The 19,520-nt window shown below is 34.2% G+C and overlaps 2 protein-coding genes across 2 annotated transcripts; both read right to left on the bottom strand.

Annotated features, from left to right (window-relative positions):
- Nucleotides 1-3,106: 3,106 nt before the first annotated feature.
- On the bottom strand, nt 3,107-5,778 carry LOC140806985 (patellin-3). The gene is made up of 4 exons (XM_073163588.1): nt 4,327-5,778; nt 3,999-4,123; nt 3,751-3,892; nt 3,107-3,658 (listed from the first exon to the last, which is right to left on the bottom strand). Exons 1-4 carry the CDS (start codon nt 5,626-5,628, stop codon nt 3,407-3,409), a joined length of 1,821 nt encoding a protein of 606 aa, XP_073019689.1. The 5' UTR covers nt 5,629-5,778; the 3' UTR covers nt 3,107-3,406.
- Nucleotides 5,779-11,877: 6,099 nt separating this feature from the next.
- On the bottom strand, nt 11,878-17,522 carry LOC140807879 (uncharacterized). Its single transcript, XM_073164835.1, has 8 exons — nt 17,324-17,522; nt 17,015-17,232; nt 16,176-16,732; nt 15,215-16,028; nt 14,555-14,699; nt 14,244-14,461; nt 13,025-13,554; nt 11,878-12,887 (listed from the first exon to the last, which is right to left on the bottom strand). Exons 1-8 carry the CDS (start codon nt 17,508-17,510, stop codon nt 12,050-12,052), a joined length of 3,507 nt encoding a protein of 1,168 aa, XP_073020936.1. The 5' UTR covers nt 17,511-17,522; the 3' UTR covers nt 11,878-12,049.
- Nucleotides 17,523-19,520: the final 1,998 nt, after the last annotated feature.

Genomic DNA, 19,520 nt, shown 5'->3' with positions numbered 1-19,520 from the left:
TATAGGCAGCAATATGCTCTGTTTCGACAAGGCACGTGACAACTAATGAGCTAATCCGCTCCCATGCTGCCATTGTGTCTTGTTTCCGATATTGGTGTCATGCTGCCGCTATATTTTTAAGAACACAGCAATTTTTGCAGCTGAAAATTTTTAATGCAATACGCTGTCTTAATGAACCAAAGACCTGCCTAGGAACATAGATCGCTAGATGGACAGAAACAGGACAGGACCACCAACATTGAATTCTTATGCTCGATGCAATCTGCCGAAACTCGGTGGTGCCATTGAATGTCGAACTCGAGACCAGAAGATGTGGAGGGGCTTTAGTGAAACAAGACAGCACATACATGTGAAGAACTACAACACATGAAAATCGAACTCAGCCTCACATTGCATATGTATTGTTAGAACATAGGCATGCTATGATTTTAATACAAAATGACTGACATATTGGATTTATCACGACCACAAACGTGGTACTCTACTTTAGTATCGTCGGATTTGAAATTCATCAAACATAAAATACATCGCTCTATATTATCAAATTGTCAGAAAAAGAAAAGGATGAGACAATATCCAAATATTTTTTCTGTGACGATGAAATCTGCAGTACTTGTCTTTACGTTTCAAAATAAAATAAATTTTATTGATATGAATGGGGAAGAACACGAAGAATCATTACCCACACACCCAACCTTTTTCCAAAACACAATCATTTATCGTGTTAATAATTAGTTCGTGCTTGACTTTGGCTTAGTTGTTATTGCCAGCCCTGCTTCGTCTTTTTATCAGTACCAAATAATCTAGCTAACCAAAAAGGAATCCGAGAGGCAATAATTGACATTGGAGGGTACATTGAATTCGGATCATAATCAAGAAAACTTGACCGTTTAATTATATGGTCGTTATTTTCCAAGACTATTTTTATGAGATTGGTTATCCCATTTTCATAATTATTTTTCTTCCACGCGAAATTAATGTCAATATTTTAAAATATATAACATAAAATACATCAAATTAATGTTGTCCACGGTTTTTTCAAGATACAAATCTAAAAAGAATAAATGTTATATTTCAAAGTAATATGATGAAAAAGAAAGAAAAATGCCAAAAAAAGCTCGAACCTTTTTGGACAAGCATCCCCGATCACTATATAGTCTTTGATAAATACGAGGAAGAAATACAAAGTAGTAATATAATTCAAATATTTCAATCTAGTACCATTGTATTAATATCTCCAAAAAAAGAGGGAATTTTCCATGAAAATAACTTTCGAGAAACAAAATGAGTAATAATGGTCGTGTAAGCGATTCTACAGAGTTTGGGCATGTGATTAAAGTCTTTATTTACATTTTCTATCATTTTTTTTAAAACAAATTTGTGTGTACAAACACTAAATTTAAAGAAAGAAGAAGCATGCATCGTTTTTATTGTCTGAATTTCGAGGGAATTATTGTACTCTCTCGAAACAGACAAGTTCTCCGTATGGTCATTTTCTGATCTCCCAACTGAACAAACAATGATACAAAAAAATTGCCCCCTTCAAAAAAAAAATTAAAAAAAATAAAAAATATTTATTAATGATTTTCCGAGTTTGATTTGATGTTACTCCACTCGGTTTCTTTTTCCCATTTACTCTAATTCTTTTTTCATATCTTCTTAAAAAATATCATATTATTACTTTACACCATAGCAAACTTTAAAGTCAACAAAAAACACTGGCAAAAACAAAAAGTTAGTCGAAATCAAAAGGTAGTTTGAGAATTTAGCCACAACGTTCTTTTGTTTAACGATAAATTCTATACTACATCGGATGTGCTTCATCGTTCCGTCAATGTTATCGGTGGGTCTCTGTTTACCGATGAACAGAGAGTGATAAACTAAGACTTTTGCTAACAAAGTTGGTTTGTGTAATTTTTAGGGACTAAACTTTTAGGACAAAATTATATATATATACAAATAAAAAGTAGGAATTTCAAAAAGAATATTAAAGGGACTGACAAATTACAAAAGACATTCACAGCCAGCTTATTAAATAAAAATCGGCGCTTTATCTTCCTTCGAAAAAGGTCGATTCTTTTCTTTTGACGAATTCATTGATTTTTTCTCTGTTTCAATTCTGAAAATGCCTCCACCTTAACATACAGTCCCTAACCAACTACTGTCTCCTCCCTCGAAATACAAAAATTTGTGTGAGATCGATCTCACGGGTCGTATTTTGTGAGAAAAATCTTTTTTTGGATCACAATGAAAAAATATTATTTTTTTATACTAAGAGTACTACTTTATTATGAATATCGATAGGATTAACCCGTCTCACAGATAAAAATTCGTAAGATCATCTCACAAAAGACTTATTCTTCTCGAAAAACATCCACATATTGCTTCATTAATATAATTAAGAATTTCTCGTCTTTCACGATATAATCTGACACATTAAAACCGAAAAGATTCATTAAAAATTTTGATTCATCATATTATTACATCATCAACACAATATTAAAACACAAATTCAGGGAATGGAAGAAACCAAAAAAAACGAAATTTAGCTTAAGGTTGATATGAGAGGGACAGATTTTAAATTTAGTCGATAAATATATTAATTTTTTTCCAATTAAAACGACCAATGTGCTCTCCTTATAGGCACACGATGCATGTGACATGGACCAATGATAATACCACTTGCCTGCCTTCTACTTGATTTATTACACCACGTTAACCCCAAAGTTGCCACCTCACTGATTTTGCAAATATCCAATATGTCCACATACAGGTGATATCATATTCAATCCACGAATTTTTTTGGGTACATTCGAGTATTATGGGAATGGATTGATTTGAGGTAATTATATGGTTTCAAATTTCAAACTTTTTAGGATATAATCCAAAACTAAAGTGAATTTTAGAGTAATTTACATAAAATATTTTCCTACAAAAGAAATCCATCAATCTTCACATGAAAGACTTGACATTTTGCATCATGTCATGCCAGAAAAAGCACAAGAACGGGCCAAATTTGGGAATAAGGACAATGGGGGTTGTGAAGTATGAACATACAAGAAAAGAAACCAAGAACAGCTGGAAAATGAAGCATAAACTAAGTATAAGTAACGAAAGTTTCTTTCCACAATTCACACTAGTATTTCAAGAAAAAAGAATTATGCCACATGCCACACTATTCCCATTCCAATGTGTATCCATCATCTTCCCCTAAAATGGTTCACCAAACATATTTAAACAATCGAACAACAAAATTTAATTCAAGTACAAGAAACAGCAAACATATATGTAAATAAGAAGTCCCTTAACTTAAAAACTAAGTTTAATACAAATATAAGATAAAAGAATATGTAAATGTAAATAAGGAATCCCCCCTTTATTCTTGCTGGCATTGTGTTCAAGAATTTCATTGACCTGGCTTGGTCTTGGACCTATAGAGAAGCTTCTTCTTCTTAGAAGTTTGGTTGTCGAATGTGAGCACAACTTTGCCAGGTTCACCGATTTTGAAGCTGCAGAAAATCGCCTGTTCATCGGTGGCTGCAATCTTCCTCGGCTTCGATACAATCCAAGTGTATCCGCCTTCCGCACTTGGGACAAATTCAGCTCCATAGGATACATCCCAGCCTGCTACTCTCACCTCCCAGACCAACGTGCAAGCCTGCTAAATCCCAGAATTTGAGTTAAATGCCATATTTCAGTTTCTTGAGTAGAATTTTATAATCAGAGAATGACTGGAAAAAACTTGCCCACCTCAGTGATGGGAAGTTCAATGGTGTGTTTGAAAGTTGGCTTAATAATCTCCTCCGTTACCGGATCAGCGATGGTGAATTCTTGATCACCTTCCTTGCTGAGGCCACCATATTGAATGGGTACTTGCTCGGGCGCTATGTATCTGTCACCAAAAAAAAATCATCATCATGATAATTAAATTGTGTATAATGCCACTATAGTAGAAACATTAAAATTGAAGGGAGCATAATTTAATCAAATTGACTGACTTGAAAAGAGTCTCAGCAGTCTTGGTAGGGCCTGCGAATACAAACTTGCTCTTCGTTCTTTGGGTTAAGAATGGGCTAATCATCCTATTGTACGCCACATACCACCATGGAACATTGACAAACACCTTTGCAACATCAATAACACACAAACACTTTAATTCACATACACGCCCTATAAATTATACCACCAAGCAAGAAAGATTAAATGCAGAAAACCCAGAACGGAGAAAACTCATATTTTTAGGCCTTGCTGAACAAACTCATATAAATGGAAATTTTAATAACACTAGGAGAAGGTTTAAAAAAGGGATCTTTTTGAGAATTATACCTGTTTGGCAACAAATTCAGGATAATTATCCTGGAGCAACTGGAGTGCCTGGTTGGTAGCTTGACGAAGTTCTTTCTTGAAAAGGATGAGTCCGGGGGAATTCTTGAGATCGGTAATTTGAACAAAAGTGCAGGTGCCATCAGGACTAAAATCAAGATTCTTGACATTTTTCTCCAGGAATTGAATATACCACCTGAGGAACTTTGTTCTCTTCTCAGAATCAGCGAAGGTGTTGTTGTACAGTTCCTTGTCCTGAAACTCGCCAAAAGCATTGTAACAAACAGGGTGCCCCTCTCTATCCACTCCATGAATATACACAACTTTTTCAAGCCCCTCGCCGATTCCTTCTTCTTCTAACAGGTCGTCGATTTTAAACTCTTTCCTCCATGCAACCACATTTTTTAGCATGGAAAAGGCTTCCTTCACTTTGAAATCCCTCGCCCTTAAGAACTTGAGGAGAACCACATCGCTCCTCTCATCGGCAAGAAGGGAGATACCCCATAGGGAAACCTCCTCCGGAGATAGAGGGGCTTTCTCCTCCTCTTCCTTAGGTTTCTGATCATCAGCCGGGGTGGCCGCAGGTTCCTCACATGGTGGCGGAGCGGGGTTGGTAACCTCATGAACTATGGTCTCTTTAATCTCTTCTTCAACAGCTTCCGCTTTATGTTCAACCTTTTCAACGGCTGATGGCTCTGCAGCAGCCGGTGGTGGGGTGACTTTTTCTTCATGCTTCTTATCCAAGACCTCTTCTTTCATGGGCTCCGTCGCTGGTTGCGGCGGTGGGACATCAGCACGCGGTGCATCGGCAACATCCGTTTTCTCTTCAGTTTTTGGTGGCTCTTCCACTGCTTTCTCCTCGGTCTTGGACTCTTGTTTCTTTTCTTCAGGTCTTGCCTCTTCTTCTTTCTTCTCTTCAGCTTTCGGCTGCTCCTTCTCTTTGGCCGGAGGGGGAGGTGGAGCGGTGAATTCACGCTTGGCGAGTGCCTCCTGAATCAACAGTTTGAATTCCTCCAAGGCTTTCTTTTCTGGATCCACGAGATCATCCACCTTGTTGCTCTCCTCTTTAAATGAGACAGATTCAGCAACCTTGTCCTCCCCACACGCTTCACCTTTCTCCTTCTCCCCTTCCACCACCTCTTCAGGCGCCGGCTTCTCCACCTTCTCCAATTCAGACTCCGTCACCGGCGGCTCCTTCTCTACAACGGTGGCCGCAGACTTCTCAGCCACCGGAACATCAGACACGACCACCTCTTCAGTAACTGACGGGGACTCGGCAGTTGTTTTCTTGATTTCCTCAGCCATATCCAATCCAAAAATTCAAGAAAAGAACAAATTAAACTTTCCCTGAAACACAGAAATTCAAAGCCCTGTTGAATAAATAAAAACAAACTGGTTGAATATTTGATGGGGAGAGAGCGAGCAAAATGGGATAAAATTTTATGTGCGAAGAGGAACAGTCTGTCAAAGACTTGAAATATGCCAGCTCGTTACCACTCTTGCAATGGGGTCCATCTCCAACACACCACGACTCCTCTTTCTTGGACCAAAATCAACTGCCAGACCAAATATTTCATAATATAGGAAGTCTTATTACTAATATGTGAGATGGATTAATCATATTCATATTCACAATAAAATGTAATATTCTTAGTATAAAAATTAATATTTTTTCATGGATAACCCAAATAAAAGATTTGTCTCATAATTACGACTCGTAAGACCATCTCACACAAGTTTTTACCTTCATAATAAAACAATAAAATTCAAATGGCTAAATTAATTTTTTTATATAATAATAATGTTTTTCTTGTTACAATCATAGTTGGAACACTAATGGGTAAGGTTTTACTTTGTAGTAATTTCCAGTTAATTATATAATTAAAATATTTAATGAAAAATATTTTATCAAGACTTTTGTGGCAAGACAAGACAAGATGTATCTGAATAAGGTTACTAAGAGGAAACAAGCAAATCTAATGGCAATCGATTCGTGATTTGCTTGATATTCTTCATTTTTTGCCATTTTTAATTATAATAATAATGAATTGTTATTATTATTATTATTATTATATACTTGATCCAGTGAGAAAATTAAACACAAGTAACAATAAATTTGAAATATGTCTGTATGTAATCAAACTGATTATATTATATCCTAAATATTATTCTCACTTAGAAACTCTGTTAGATTTTTTTTACATGAAATTAATTTTTCATGTAAAAATAAAAATATAAAGACAAGTAATATATATATATATATATAGATTTTTTTTACATGAAATTAATTTTTCATGTAAAAATAAAAATATAAAGACAAGTAAATGGAGACATTCTTTTTGGTGTAATGTAAATAATTAATAATTCATTAATTTGTAATTAATTAGGTTTTTATGACACACTGTCAAATGATAAACATCTTGATTAATAATAATAATAATAATAATAATAATAATAATAATAGTTATTATTGCACACCATGTTTCTTTGTCATCATCGTCCTTGTAAGTTGTAACGCCGGCTCGTACATTTTCTTTTTAAACAAAATAAAAATAATTCGACAACATAAATTAAATTGTGTTTTGGATAAATTTGTGAAAAATTCGTAATTCAATTATTGAATTAGGATTCAATATATATATATATATCAATAATTTTTTAAGAGTTAATACCTGACAATAGCACAATTGTAGTTTCATAAATATAAATAAGTGATCTTAATGTTTTTTTCATGAAAAGAATAATTATGACTTAATTTGTGATGATTACTTGAAAATATGGTATTTTTTTTTTACATATTTCGAGTATTGAAATAACGAAATCAAGTATTTGAAACTCCATAATAAGTATTTTGTATGTCAAAATAAGTATTTACTCTTATTACATGATAATTGAGAAACAATATTTTTTTTTAAAATTATATTTTAAATGGAGAAAACATATATAAATTTGAGTGGATCTCATGTGAGACCGTCTCACGGATCATAATCTGTGAGACGGGTCAACTCTAACCATATTCACAATAAAAAATGATATTCTTAGCATAAAAAGTAATACTTTTCATGGGTGACCCAAATAAGAGATCCGTCTCACAAATACGACCTGTGAGACCGTCTCACACAAGATTTTGTCTAAAAATTTTGTGGATAAAATAATATATTTATTTAAATAATAAAAAGACAAAAATGTAAATTTGGGTTTATAGATAATTAAAACTACAATTATATCATTCTCAGATACTATTTCTTAAAAAATTGTGGTTCTATACTGAATCCTAATTCAAACATTGACAAAAGTAATTTTCAATAATTTATTGTAGTATTTTCTTATATAAAATAAATAAATATATGTATATATATAATTTTTAACACAAAAGATATATTTGCATAGGATGTATGTATAGGCAACGGGTTTCATTGTGTGGGTAGACCCACCATCCCCTGTCATTTCTAAGTCAAAGTAATTCAGATTATTATTGTCGTAAAATAATTTTACAAATCTATATTCATTAAATCAATCGATCTATTTTATAAATATCATGAAAAATAATATTTTTTTATGAGTTGAATCAAATTATATGTACGTCTCATGAAATCGAGTCAATCCCCTGTCTTTCCTTCCCGCCAAAGTAATATTTTTTAAAAAATAAAAGCTTTGTAGTTATTAAATAAAGGAGACCATAAATATATGGGACAACATGAAGTAATTGGAGGAAAACAATAAATCCCAATGTTAATAATAATTAATGGAAAGGTAGAGGTTATTTGATGAATTTAAATCTCACAATTCATGTTCATGTAAATTTTTTTATTACAATTTAAAAAGATTTATTTGGAATTACTTTTGTGTAAAGAAATTTTTGATTAATTTTTATTTCATATAATTTTTTATCTAAAAAATTCATGGAGCGGAAATTTTAGTAATTTTTTTCTAAACCGGTTGTCAATATCAAGACCAGATAATATTAATTATTCATATCTGTATAGAAGATTAAAATGTATTTGTGATGAGCGATACGATTTTTGGTCAAAAACGACAAAAATTTGTGTGAGACGATTTCACGGGTCGTATTTTGTGAGACTGATATTTTATTTGGGTCATCCATAAAAAAATATTACTTTTTCTGTTAAGAGTATTACTTTTTATTGTGAATATCGGTAAGGTTGACCGTCTCACAGATAAAGATTCGTGAGACCATCTCACACGAGATCTACTCGTAAAAAACATATTGATAACTTATTTAATAGCATAAATACGAGTGCTGACATAAAAAATTAAACTCAAATAAAAATAAATTAAAATTATTTTCGATTATGTATATAATGTTGTAACCTACATAATAATATTGTGCTAATAAATTAGAAAGTCTCACAACTTTCATTTACTCCATTATTCATCATATCTTTAACTTCATATTATTATTATTATTATTTTATATAAAAAAAGACTCCATTTTCGTGTATGAAATAGAAAAATGCAATTACAAAAAAAAAAAAAAAAACTGTTTTGTTTTAAATTTTGTCATAATCTACCTTTTGTTATGAGAATTAAGTAAAATGGCTTTATTATAAATTTTTATTTATAGAAATCATAAATGTAAAATTTTGTAGTGTGTTTTTTTTTAGCTAATTTATCGACTACTAAATGGCCATATTTGATTAGCATTGAAATTGCACGATTCATATAGAAATAATATCAATATTCTAATGTTAGAAATATAATCGAAAGCAAAAATTATAATACAAGGTTGAAAATTTAAATTAAAATTATAACATAAGGTTGAAAATTTAAATTATATAAATCAGTAGAGAATATTAATGGTGGGGTAATGCATGAACATTGTCGCTCGGAATATCAACCAAAATCAGGGGACAATGCAGGTGGCAGAATTTGCGGTATAAAAGCAACTGCGCCTGCCCAATTGTCCCAAAAATATATGTTTAATAATTCAAACATCAATAATATTGATATCGGATATCTTATTTATCTATTTGCATTTTAAATTATGAAATCCACGTTATATCCACACTTAATTTCGTAAATTGACAACTGATAGGGACGAGGAACTGAACCGAAAGAAATTATCATAATTAATTTGAGTGTAACATATATATATATATATATATATATATATATATATATATATATATATATATATATATATATATATATATCGCATTAATTTAAACCCGAAAGACGATCTCATAAGAACCGTGTCATGTTATTTATAAGATTATTTATCAAAAAATATATGGGTCATATGTATATATTGATCAGGTTAGGTAAGGCTTAAATTGGACTTTGGGGGAGAAAATTATTTTATTGACATGTAGCTTATTAAGAACGTTACAGAATGGGCGACTGATTATTAATTATGTATAGGATCCTTATCCATAGGAAAAAAAAGAAATATTAGGTGTCTAAAAAATAATGATATATTATTTATATTATATTTTAGTCTATTTACTTTTCATTATAAATTTTAATTATATAAGCTCTTTATATTGTTTTTACAGTATAATAAGAAACCTTATTTTCTTTTTTCTCTATTTAAAATTTATAAGCTCTTTATATTGTTTTTACAGTATAATAAGAAACCTTATTTTCTTTTTCTCTATGTTATTATTGTATAGCCGCTCTATAAATTTTTTGATGTTTTGAGAGACTGTTAATACAGTCTATAGTTATTGGAGATCGAATTACGTTTCTCTGATTTGAAAAGAAAAAGAAGAGAGAAGAGGCAAAAAAAAGAAAGGATTTTCCGGATTTTCGGAATTTTCAAAAGCAACTAGACGAGAATTGCGATTGCTCACATTTCAACCGTTGGATCGTCATGAAATTTTGACAGTTGGTTATATTTAGGTAACATTTTCCATGTTAGAGACCAGGAAAATATATTTTTGAGTAAAATACTCGAGACAAATTTGTTGCGTGGCTGTTTGGTAAAAGGAAATGACATATAAATAAACAATCAACAACAAACTAATGAATGCATTGATGGATACTATAATCAAAAAATTTCAAGTTACTATATCTATTACGCTATTATATAGACTAGTTTCACAAGTCGTGGATTTAATCTGTATTCTTATGATGCAAATAAAAGTTAAGTTTGAATTAAAACAGGTTCGAAAAATAAATACGAAATATACTCTAAACGATTCTGATACCTAATGGATGGCCTAACCCAAATGGAAGACAAACTCATCAAAGACCTATATATTATCTTACAAATACCAGGTTTGAGTGTTCAGTAAATTCATTCATTATATTGTTTTTCAGCAATATCCTTAGCTGCTCTCTACTTATATCCTCAATCTAACTCGAGCGTCAGAGAGACTACATCAGGACACCCTCCTTGCCCCTTCTAATGGTCTTATTCGTGATTTCATGCTTGAGACAATTTTGAAACTTGCGTTTGGACTAGTGACACTCGCTAGAATTGGACCCTAAATCTTCGATGAGTATGAGATTCGTTTATTTCAAATACATCACAATTACGATTACTATATATGAAAACAACATATTCACACTTATCCAATCTCCCCCGACAAATATAAGCCCAACAAATCTGATTTGACATTAAAAAATTTATAATCCGATGAATTGTGTGAATAAACAATGGAATTTATGGTTCTTACAAGTATTTTACATATAAATATGTGTCCAATAGTTTTTTCTTCACCAATTTGATAAGGATGACCAACTCGGTCTAGTGGTCCACGTTTCCGGTTAAGGCAGGATTATTAATGTCCCCAAACCTAGCAAAACCCACGTCTATAATAATTATTATTATTAATTATATTTTTCTCATCTCAAAGGAAGAGTCGAAGAGAGACATAGGTGTCACGTTCCCCACCCGATTACTTTCTTTATTTGGCAAAAACAACTTATCAACACACCCCTATTCCATCGCCAATGTGTTAGATAATGACTAGTACCAACCATATCTTATATTAAATTATTTGATGAACCAGCCAGCGGCAAACTTAGTCCAAGAACAAGATGAAAAATATGTATTCTCGATTCTCTGCTCTCCATCGGTAGTTGCATCCTTTGTTTTATATGTTGTAGTTTTTCTTGTAACATTACTTCCACCCCGGCCGACCAATGAAGGAAGCTAGAAAAGAGGAATGTCCCGATTCCTCTTGCTTTTTTTTTTTAAAAAAAAAATTATTAGGACATTCTGGAGTGTTTTCTTGCACTCTGGTTTGAGTCATGATCTGACCACTTCTACAATGGGGAGAGTGTATAGGACTAGGGGCCTGAACTCTCCCAATCTGACCTCTTCCGGTTTGAATCCTGAACTTTTCCAAATGATATATCACACCGATTCCTCGTGTTTTGGTTTCTCAATCATTCAATTCACTGTCTGACATGAGATGGGATGTTTCCTAAATTTTACTTGCTGACAATTACAACTGTAAATAGTTGTGGAAATATCAGTGGCTCTTTCAATTATCAACGTTAGTAACATCATGATCAAAAATCGAAACAAACTCGGACTTAAATACTAATAATATCAAGTACAGAGCCATGGCACAAGGTAAAAGACATCAAATAACTTCATCGAATTGTCATCTGTTCACCATGATTCCCACCCAAGTTTCAGTCACAAAAACCTCAAAATAACGAAAGAAAAGGAAAGAAAAGACTGGATACATATACAGTGATATTCATGTCACTAAATGAAACTAAGACATGGTACTACCTGCCATCATGCTTCCTAAACGAGAATATTCCCACGATTGCTGGTACAGTTATAAGATTTAGCGAACAGAACGAAACCTATGAAACCTAGCACATTAACTGCAGCAAGTAACCAATAAAAGTAATCTAAATGTGCACTGTTTGTGTTGTCCGAAAACCAACCTCCTTCACCACCAGAATCACTAGTAACTCTCTCGATGATGCATATAAGGAAACTGCTTATAAAGTTTCCCATCCCACAAATACTAAGATATAAAGAGAGGCCTAAAATTTTCAAACCGCAAGGCATCTGATCGTAGTAGAGCTCTTGCAATCCAATCAACGTGAATATTTCGGTGATCCCGAATAAAATATACTGTGGGATTAGCCACAAGAAACTCATGGGAACCTTAGCTTTTGCTAAATCGGCTAGTCCTTGTTCTAACACAGCATTAAGTCTCTTTCTCTCGACCAGTGCTGCTGTGATCATGCAGATGGTGCATAAGAACATCCCCGTCCCTATTCTTTGAAGCTTTGTTATCCCGGAGGGAATTCCGGTTATTGTTCTGGATATGGGAACAAAGATACGGTCGTACAATGGGATTAAGAGGATGATTGAGAGACCGATTACATATTGAAGTGAAGCAGCGGGTATGTCAAATTTTGAATTAATTGATCTTTCCATCGTAATGCCTTGTTTGGTGAAAAGTGTGGAGGGTTGAGCTAAGACTGTGGCGAGTGGCAAAGATGTAGCCCATAATGGGATTAAATTAGTAAAGGATTTCACCTCTTCAACTTCCTTGATGCTGCCAATATCCTTGTCTTCGACAGAGTCATCCGAGGCAAGCAAAGCTTCGTTAAGAGATCTGTTTTGCCTGCCAAAATTCATATGAAACTTGAATTTGTACCATGCAATCGTGAATCTAGAAATATTGTACAGAAGCAAAACTAGAAAATAGGTGCCCCATTCGACCACTGGCGTAATGTGCACAGAACCACTCTGAAACCCTACCTGATTTGCTGAGAACCTAGCTGAGGCTCCATGTTTTCCCCTTCTTCGTTGAAACCACTTGTGGAATGTGAAACACTTCTATTCATTGTTGATTTATTGAAGACTTGAGAAACCCTCAAAAGGGAACATTTCTCCTCACTTTTGATGTTATACCGGTAAGACTTCTTTCCAGACACAAATATTACCAGAGAAATTACCATAGAAATGCAAGGGATCCCAAATCCAAGACCCCAACTCACGTTATCTTGTAAGTAATTCAATACTACTAAGGCCATTAAAGGCCCTGCGCACGCGCCAAAATACAACCAATTGAAAAATGAGCCTCTCTCTTTTAATTCTGTGGGATCTTGCTCATCAAACTGATCTGCTCCAAATGCTAGAATGCAAGGTTTGTGGGCAGCTTGTCCGAGGGCCATTAAATAAAGGGATATGAAGAAGAACAAAACTTGAAGCTTATCTGGGGACTGTGACTTATCCATGGAAATGCCTTGCCAATCAAGCAAAGCCGAAACAGTCAACATGCAAAGTGCCTATATGTATAGTAATCAATACAAAACAAACAAGCATTTTATTTTATTGAGATTCAAAGGCTTAGAAAAAGTATAATTTGCATGAGACTGCTGTGTCTCCTACATCTAGTGCTGAAGTAGATTATGAAGAAAGTGCAATGTCTAATTCAGTTTCATAGATCAACAGGTCTGGTAAAAACCCGTGGACCCCTCAAGCTATGGTTGCTTAATAACAATTTTAATACTTAACTTCTCCAAGAGTTATGAGAAAAATGCAGCAGATAGCCAAAAACAGTAATTAATACTCAAATCAACGTGCATAGACGGTCAGATATTTTTGGAATTATCACCTTGTTGATCAGATATTGAGTTATCTCAACATCCAAAACGCTAGAACTAAGCACTAAACCCAGTTCAGTAACTATAACGGGCATTGAGTTCTTTAACACCACAGATTCAACACCTAGCATTTCTGATAAGCATATTCGTGCTTATTAGACTTGATTGATTAAAGATCACGTTACATTCGTTCTCGTGTTCTTTGTCTAGTCCCTCCTTTGTGTTTTGTTTTGTTTCTTGCTTTATTTTGCTTAACAAATTTCACCACCTTCCTTGGCGGTATATATGTAAACATTGGTTTTCACACTCAAGTTTGTATAAGTTAAATAAGCTTGTTCCTAACAATGTCGAATGTGAAACTAGTAACGGACCAAGATATAAAGCAGAGAGGACAGCATAATGGTACAGTATCGGCCCAAGAATGAATCGGCCACAAAAGCACCCAAAAGCGGCAGCATTAATCCAGTGCCTGTCCATATATTTACGCTGGCTGCAGCGGTCGCAGTAGACTGCCCCAGCGGCCCCGTAAGATAGCTTATCAAATTCGTACTCACTCCATAGAACGCAAATCTCTCAGTCACCGCAACCCCTGCCATTCAAATTACAGTCACACGTAAGTACAATTCAAACAACTGACGTAAATTAATTCGATCTTAAATTAAAGGCAGTAAAATATTCTTACCTATGATGTAACGCGCAGATCGCCAGTAGCCCGTTTGATATCTTATTGCTGGCTGTCCTTCAAAATCCACCATCCGTTCGACACACACATTTTGGAAACTATTGGAAACGATAGCATTCGAAGAGATCGACATTCTTGGAAGATTCAGTCAAAGAAGTGGTAGCTAGTTTTACAGCCCACTGCGCCTGGTGGCGAATAATAAACGTGAAACTGAAAATGGAGGACTTGCATTATGTCATGTGCGTTTTGATTTGTCTCACGTTTGCATGCACACGTGGAGAAAGGAAGCATGCATGCAAATCTATGGAACAACACCTGTTCCAATTTATTATCCCCGACCTAACTTAGACTACGTATTTTGAGGCGGCCAGCTTTAATTTTTCATCTTGAAATGGGCTTTGGAACTGGAGGTTGGAATCAGAACGTGTACGTATTTTAACAGGTTTTGTTATCCTCGTTAAGTTCGTTGAACATAAGCACAAAAAACATATAATATGTTTAAAATAAAGTTAAGTTAAACAAACTGATCATATTATTAGGGAGTGTAAAACTACCAACACCACTACTATATCATGATATTACACGAACAGTAGACCAGATTAATTGCACAAGAAGTAGAATACATGAACGTGAAGCACTGCTACACTCCGTGAGTTCTCAGGCGGTGATTCTTCTATGATAAACATAAGACCTGGCGAAGTAAACATATGTAGAAAATGCAAATGCACTGATCCCCGCCAGCACCAAGTAGAAATAATCAAGATGAGCTCGATTCAAGTTATCTGAAAACCAACCATCCTCACCATGTTCACTCGTGATCTTCTCGATTGCAGATACGAGAAAACCACTTAGGAAGTTCCCAATGCCAATCAAACCAAGGCACAGAGCAATACCAACACTTTTCAGATCAGTAGAAACCTGATCATAGAAGAATTCTTGAAGGCCAACATAGGTGAAGGCATCAGCTATTCCAAAAACCACATATTGAGGAGCCAGCCACCATATACTCATTGGTACTGTCGCCTTTGGCAAGTCAGCAAGCCCATGTTCCATAGCAGTTGCAAGACGCTTCCTCTCAACAAATGCAGCTATTACAATGGCAATTAATGATAAAAGTATCCCAATACCAATTCGTTGAAGCATTGATATACCTGCTGGCTTCTTGGTTATAGCTCTGGTAATGGGAACCAAAATGAGGTCATAGATTGGGATAAAGGCAAAAATGGAAAAGGCAATAAGAGATTGAAGTGAAGCAGCTGGTATCTGAAAGCTGGAAGTGATGTAACGATCCATTGTGGCGCCTTGCTTTGTGAACAGTGTTGAAGGCTGTGTGTATACTATTGCATATCCCAAACAGGAAAACCATAATGGAACAAGCCTGAGAATTGCCTTTGCCTCTTCAATGTCAGCGATGCTACAAGCTTTTGTGTTGTTTTTTGAACCCTCGGGTATGATCAATGCTTCGTCAAGAAACCTTGCAACCAGAAAGTAATATATCGAACAAAATCATACTCCAGACTAAACACGTGAAGCAAGTAACTAAAATGTTACCAGTTTGTTTTTTCATTCATTTTTTTTGGTTGGGTAGGCAAAGTTTTTAACCACGACTTGATGAACGTGCCTGAATTGAGAATCTTCATGATGCAGAATTAGTTGAGCTTCATAATCAGTTGACGTGCCCGAAAGGGTGGCTAGCCAGTTTATAGCAGCTTTGACAAAGACGCGTGTAATTCTTGCAAATGGGTTACTTTCATCACTGCTTATATGGCTTATATGGTATCGATAGTTCACAGTTCCCAACAAGAAAAAGAATAACGCAAAACACATGATAATTGATGGAATCCCGAAGCCAAGTTCCCAGCTCATATTCTCTTGAATGTAGTTCAGAACCAAGAGAGATGACAGAACACTTAAACACAAGGCAAAATTCCACCAATTGAAGAATGAGGCTTTTGCCTTACTTTCTTCTTGATGTTCCTCATCAAACTGGTCAGCTCCAAGAGCTTGTAAGCTAGGCTTATGCCCACCTTGCGCTAATGCTACTAAATACAAAGAGAAGAAGAAAAAGATCTGAAGATAGGGTGGCAGAGGAGAATATGATAGAGTATCTACATCGTTCTTGCTTTCTGAAGAGTTGACTGAATTAAGTGCAGCTGATAAACACAAGAAGCCAAGTCCCTGTGAGCAGACACAACCCACGAGCAGTTACTTTTAGCTCTGCACAACAAAAATCTAGATTGTTCTCTAATGTTTGATGAGAGATTTGCAAATCACGGAATAAGTTCACAATCAGTGACCTATTTTCTTGGCCTCTTGGACAATGTCAATGTAGTGTTTATACTTAACCCATGAAATTAATTAACTTCCGAATATCTGAATAATCAAATTTGAAGTTACTTCCAACAATACTAAAAGGGAAATAGAAGAGCTTTACTACAATTGGACTGATTATTCACTCACCAAAATGTAAAGCACCGAGGCAATAATGATTGTCCTGTATCGGCCTAAAAATGAATCAGCAATGAAAGCACCGATAAGAGGTGAAAGCGACGCCGTTCCGGACCACGCGTTCACGTTCGCCACTGCCGTTGCAGTGGACTGTCCAAAGGGGCCAGTTAAATAGGTCACTAAATTCGAACTTATTCCATAATAAGCAAATCTCTCAGCCATTTCAACACCTTTTGTATAATCAAACAAGAAAGAAGTAATATGTGATTCAAAAGCAACTCAACGAACGGAAATTGCTGAACGATAGTTGAGATAGGATACCTATGATGAAAGAAGCAGATTTCCAGCAACCGGATTTTGATCGGACGGAGGGGCGGCGTTTGAAGTCGACGCAGCCAATTACGATGTCGTTTAACAGTGGAGTTTGGGAACCCGGAATGTCATTCCCGGCGTCCATTGATCCTCTGTCTCGGTAGAAGCTGTGTGTTAATCCCACGCGCCTATTCATTGAAGGCGATATTTCAATCACCAAATTATTTTATTTTACTAAAAAAAACAATAAAATTAGTAACAAAAATCTTTTAAAATCATCACTTAAATTAATTTTATAAAATAGATATGAAAAAACATTATTATTATTTTTTATGTCAAAATTATTGTTATTAATATAAATCTAACACAAAAACTTGTGTAAGAATGTCTCATAATTCGTATTTTGTGAGACATATATCTTATTTGGGTCATCTATGAAAAAATATTACTTTTTATTGTAAATATCGGTAAGGTTGATCCGTCTCACATATAAAGATTCGTGAGACCGTCTCACAAAAGACATATTCTTTGAATCTAATACTAACAATGTTTTTTAAACTAATTTATTCAAAAAAAAAAAAAAAAAACTGAAGTATTTTACATTTGAATGTGGATTAAAACAATTATTTTGTTAAAAAGACCAATTTGCGTTATTGAATTTATTCTAATTTCCTTGTCTATTTTAATAGTTTTTTTTGCCAATTCCGAACAACAGATATTGAGGTATCAGCCACGCTACACTCGTTTTTTTTGCGTCTATTACAGCAACAACGGCCAAGCAGATGATGGGAAAAAGTATGCCATATCCTATATATCTTTCGTAGCATCGTTATACCTGTTGGCTTCATAGTCACTGTTCTAGCTAGTGGTAGCAGAACACGATCGTAAAGGGGCATGAAAATGACGATGGAAAGGCCGACAAAGGAGTGAAGCGAGGCAGATGGTATCTCAAAGCCAAGGCTTGTTGATCTGTCCATGGTGACTCCTTTCTTTGTAAAATAAGCGTAGCAAAATAACCGGCTTTCACAAATCACATGCATACACAGACAAGTAAAACCTCAGTCGTAGTGGAACAAATAAAAGTGGCTACTCTACTTTTGATAAATGACGCATCCGCCGGACTTGGAGCGGGTGGCAGGGCGGCCGTGGTAGTCAATTGCGGCTTGAACGAGGAGTGGAGGTGATGATATTGACTGCACACTCACCAGCTTTCGCGCGTTTATCATGATATGTTTATTTATTTATTTATTTTCCTTTTTAGTTTTGGCTTTTGAAAGTTAATTATTATATCAGTTTTATTGTTTTTCTTTTGTTTTGGCCGAAGATATGGATATATTTGGATTTCTTTGTTTCCGAATTTTTAAATTCGATACGGTTATTTTGGTTTGCCCGATATTTTGTTCACTCTTACTGATGTTTGAAAAGTGGCATCTTTTTGGATTTGGTGGGTCAAACCATAAATTAGTGTTAGCGTATGAGTCCATTGGAAATTGTTTTTATTTGCATTCAAAATTATAAAATTGACCAGGTTTTTTTGTGTGACGGTATCATAAATTTTTATCTGTGAGATGTGTCAGTTATCACGATGTTCACAATAAAAAATAATATTTTTAGCATAAAAAATTAATATTTTTTCATGGATGACCCAAATAAGAGAACTGTATCACAAAATACGACTCATGAGACCGTCATATACAAGTTTTTGTCTATAAAATTTTACCTGAACTTGAACACATGTCTTGATTATTTTGTTCAATATTTCACGGACCACTTGCAACATTAATATTTTATTGATATAATATAATTTTATATTAAATAAACATAATTTGATCTTTTTGCTCTTTTATTTCCAAGTAGCTAGCACATATTCAAGACGAACTCGAACTCGAGATCGAGCTTTGATCAAATCGAATTCGAACAAAAAAATATTAAATTTTTGAGTTTTAAATTGAGCTCAAATTTAGATATATCTAATTTGATCAAACACAAACTTTTGAATTTTCTTTATATCGGATTCGATTATGTTCGCTAATGTCCATAATCAAAATCGAACTCATTTCTCAATCTCAATATCTAAATGAAGAAACAAATTAATCTTAAATTTTTTAGCTTATGCCCCTAATCATAATCGAACTCATTTCTCGATGTCACTTTCTAAATGGAAAGACAAATTAATCTTATTAATTTTTAAAAGTTTAATAAAATT

The sequence above is a fragment of the Primulina eburnea genome, chromosome 12 (assembly GCF_022965805.1).
Source record: "Primulina eburnea isolate SZY01 chromosome 12, ASM2296580v1, whole genome shotgun sequence".
In the NCBI taxonomy this organism is placed as follows: domain Eukaryota; kingdom Viridiplantae; phylum Streptophyta; class Magnoliopsida; order Lamiales; family Gesneriaceae; genus Primulina; species Primulina eburnea.
This window is presented reverse-complemented; position numbering and strand designations above follow the sequence as displayed.

Excerpts from the sequence above, each read along its gene's own strand:
- LOC140807879 (XM_073164835.1), bottom strand. The coding sequence starts at position 17,510 with ATGAATAGGCGCGTGGGATTAACACACAGCTTCTACCGAGACAGAGGA. Across the intron at positions 16,733-17,014 it reads CCTCGGTGCTTTACATTTTG|GGACTTGGCTTCTTGTGTTT; the intron begins GTGAGTGAATAA and ends GTCTGCTCACAG. Across the intron at positions 12,888-13,024 it reads CTAGGTTCTCAGCAAATCAG|GCAAAACAGATCTCTTAACG; the intron begins GTAGGGTTTCAG and ends GAATTTTGGCAG.
- LOC140806985 (XM_073163588.1), bottom strand. The coding sequence starts at position 5,628 with ATGGCTGAGGAAATCAAGAAAACAACTGCCGAGTCCCCGTCAGTTACT. Across the intron at positions 4,124-4,326 it reads CTGAATTTGTTGCCAAACAG|GTGTTTGTCAATGTTCCATG; the intron begins GTATAATTCTCA and ends GATGTTGCAAAG. Across the intron at positions 3,659-3,750 it reads TTGAACTTCCCATCACTGAG|GCTTGCACGTTGGTCTGGGA; the intron begins GTGGGCAAGTTT and ends GGGATTTAGCAG.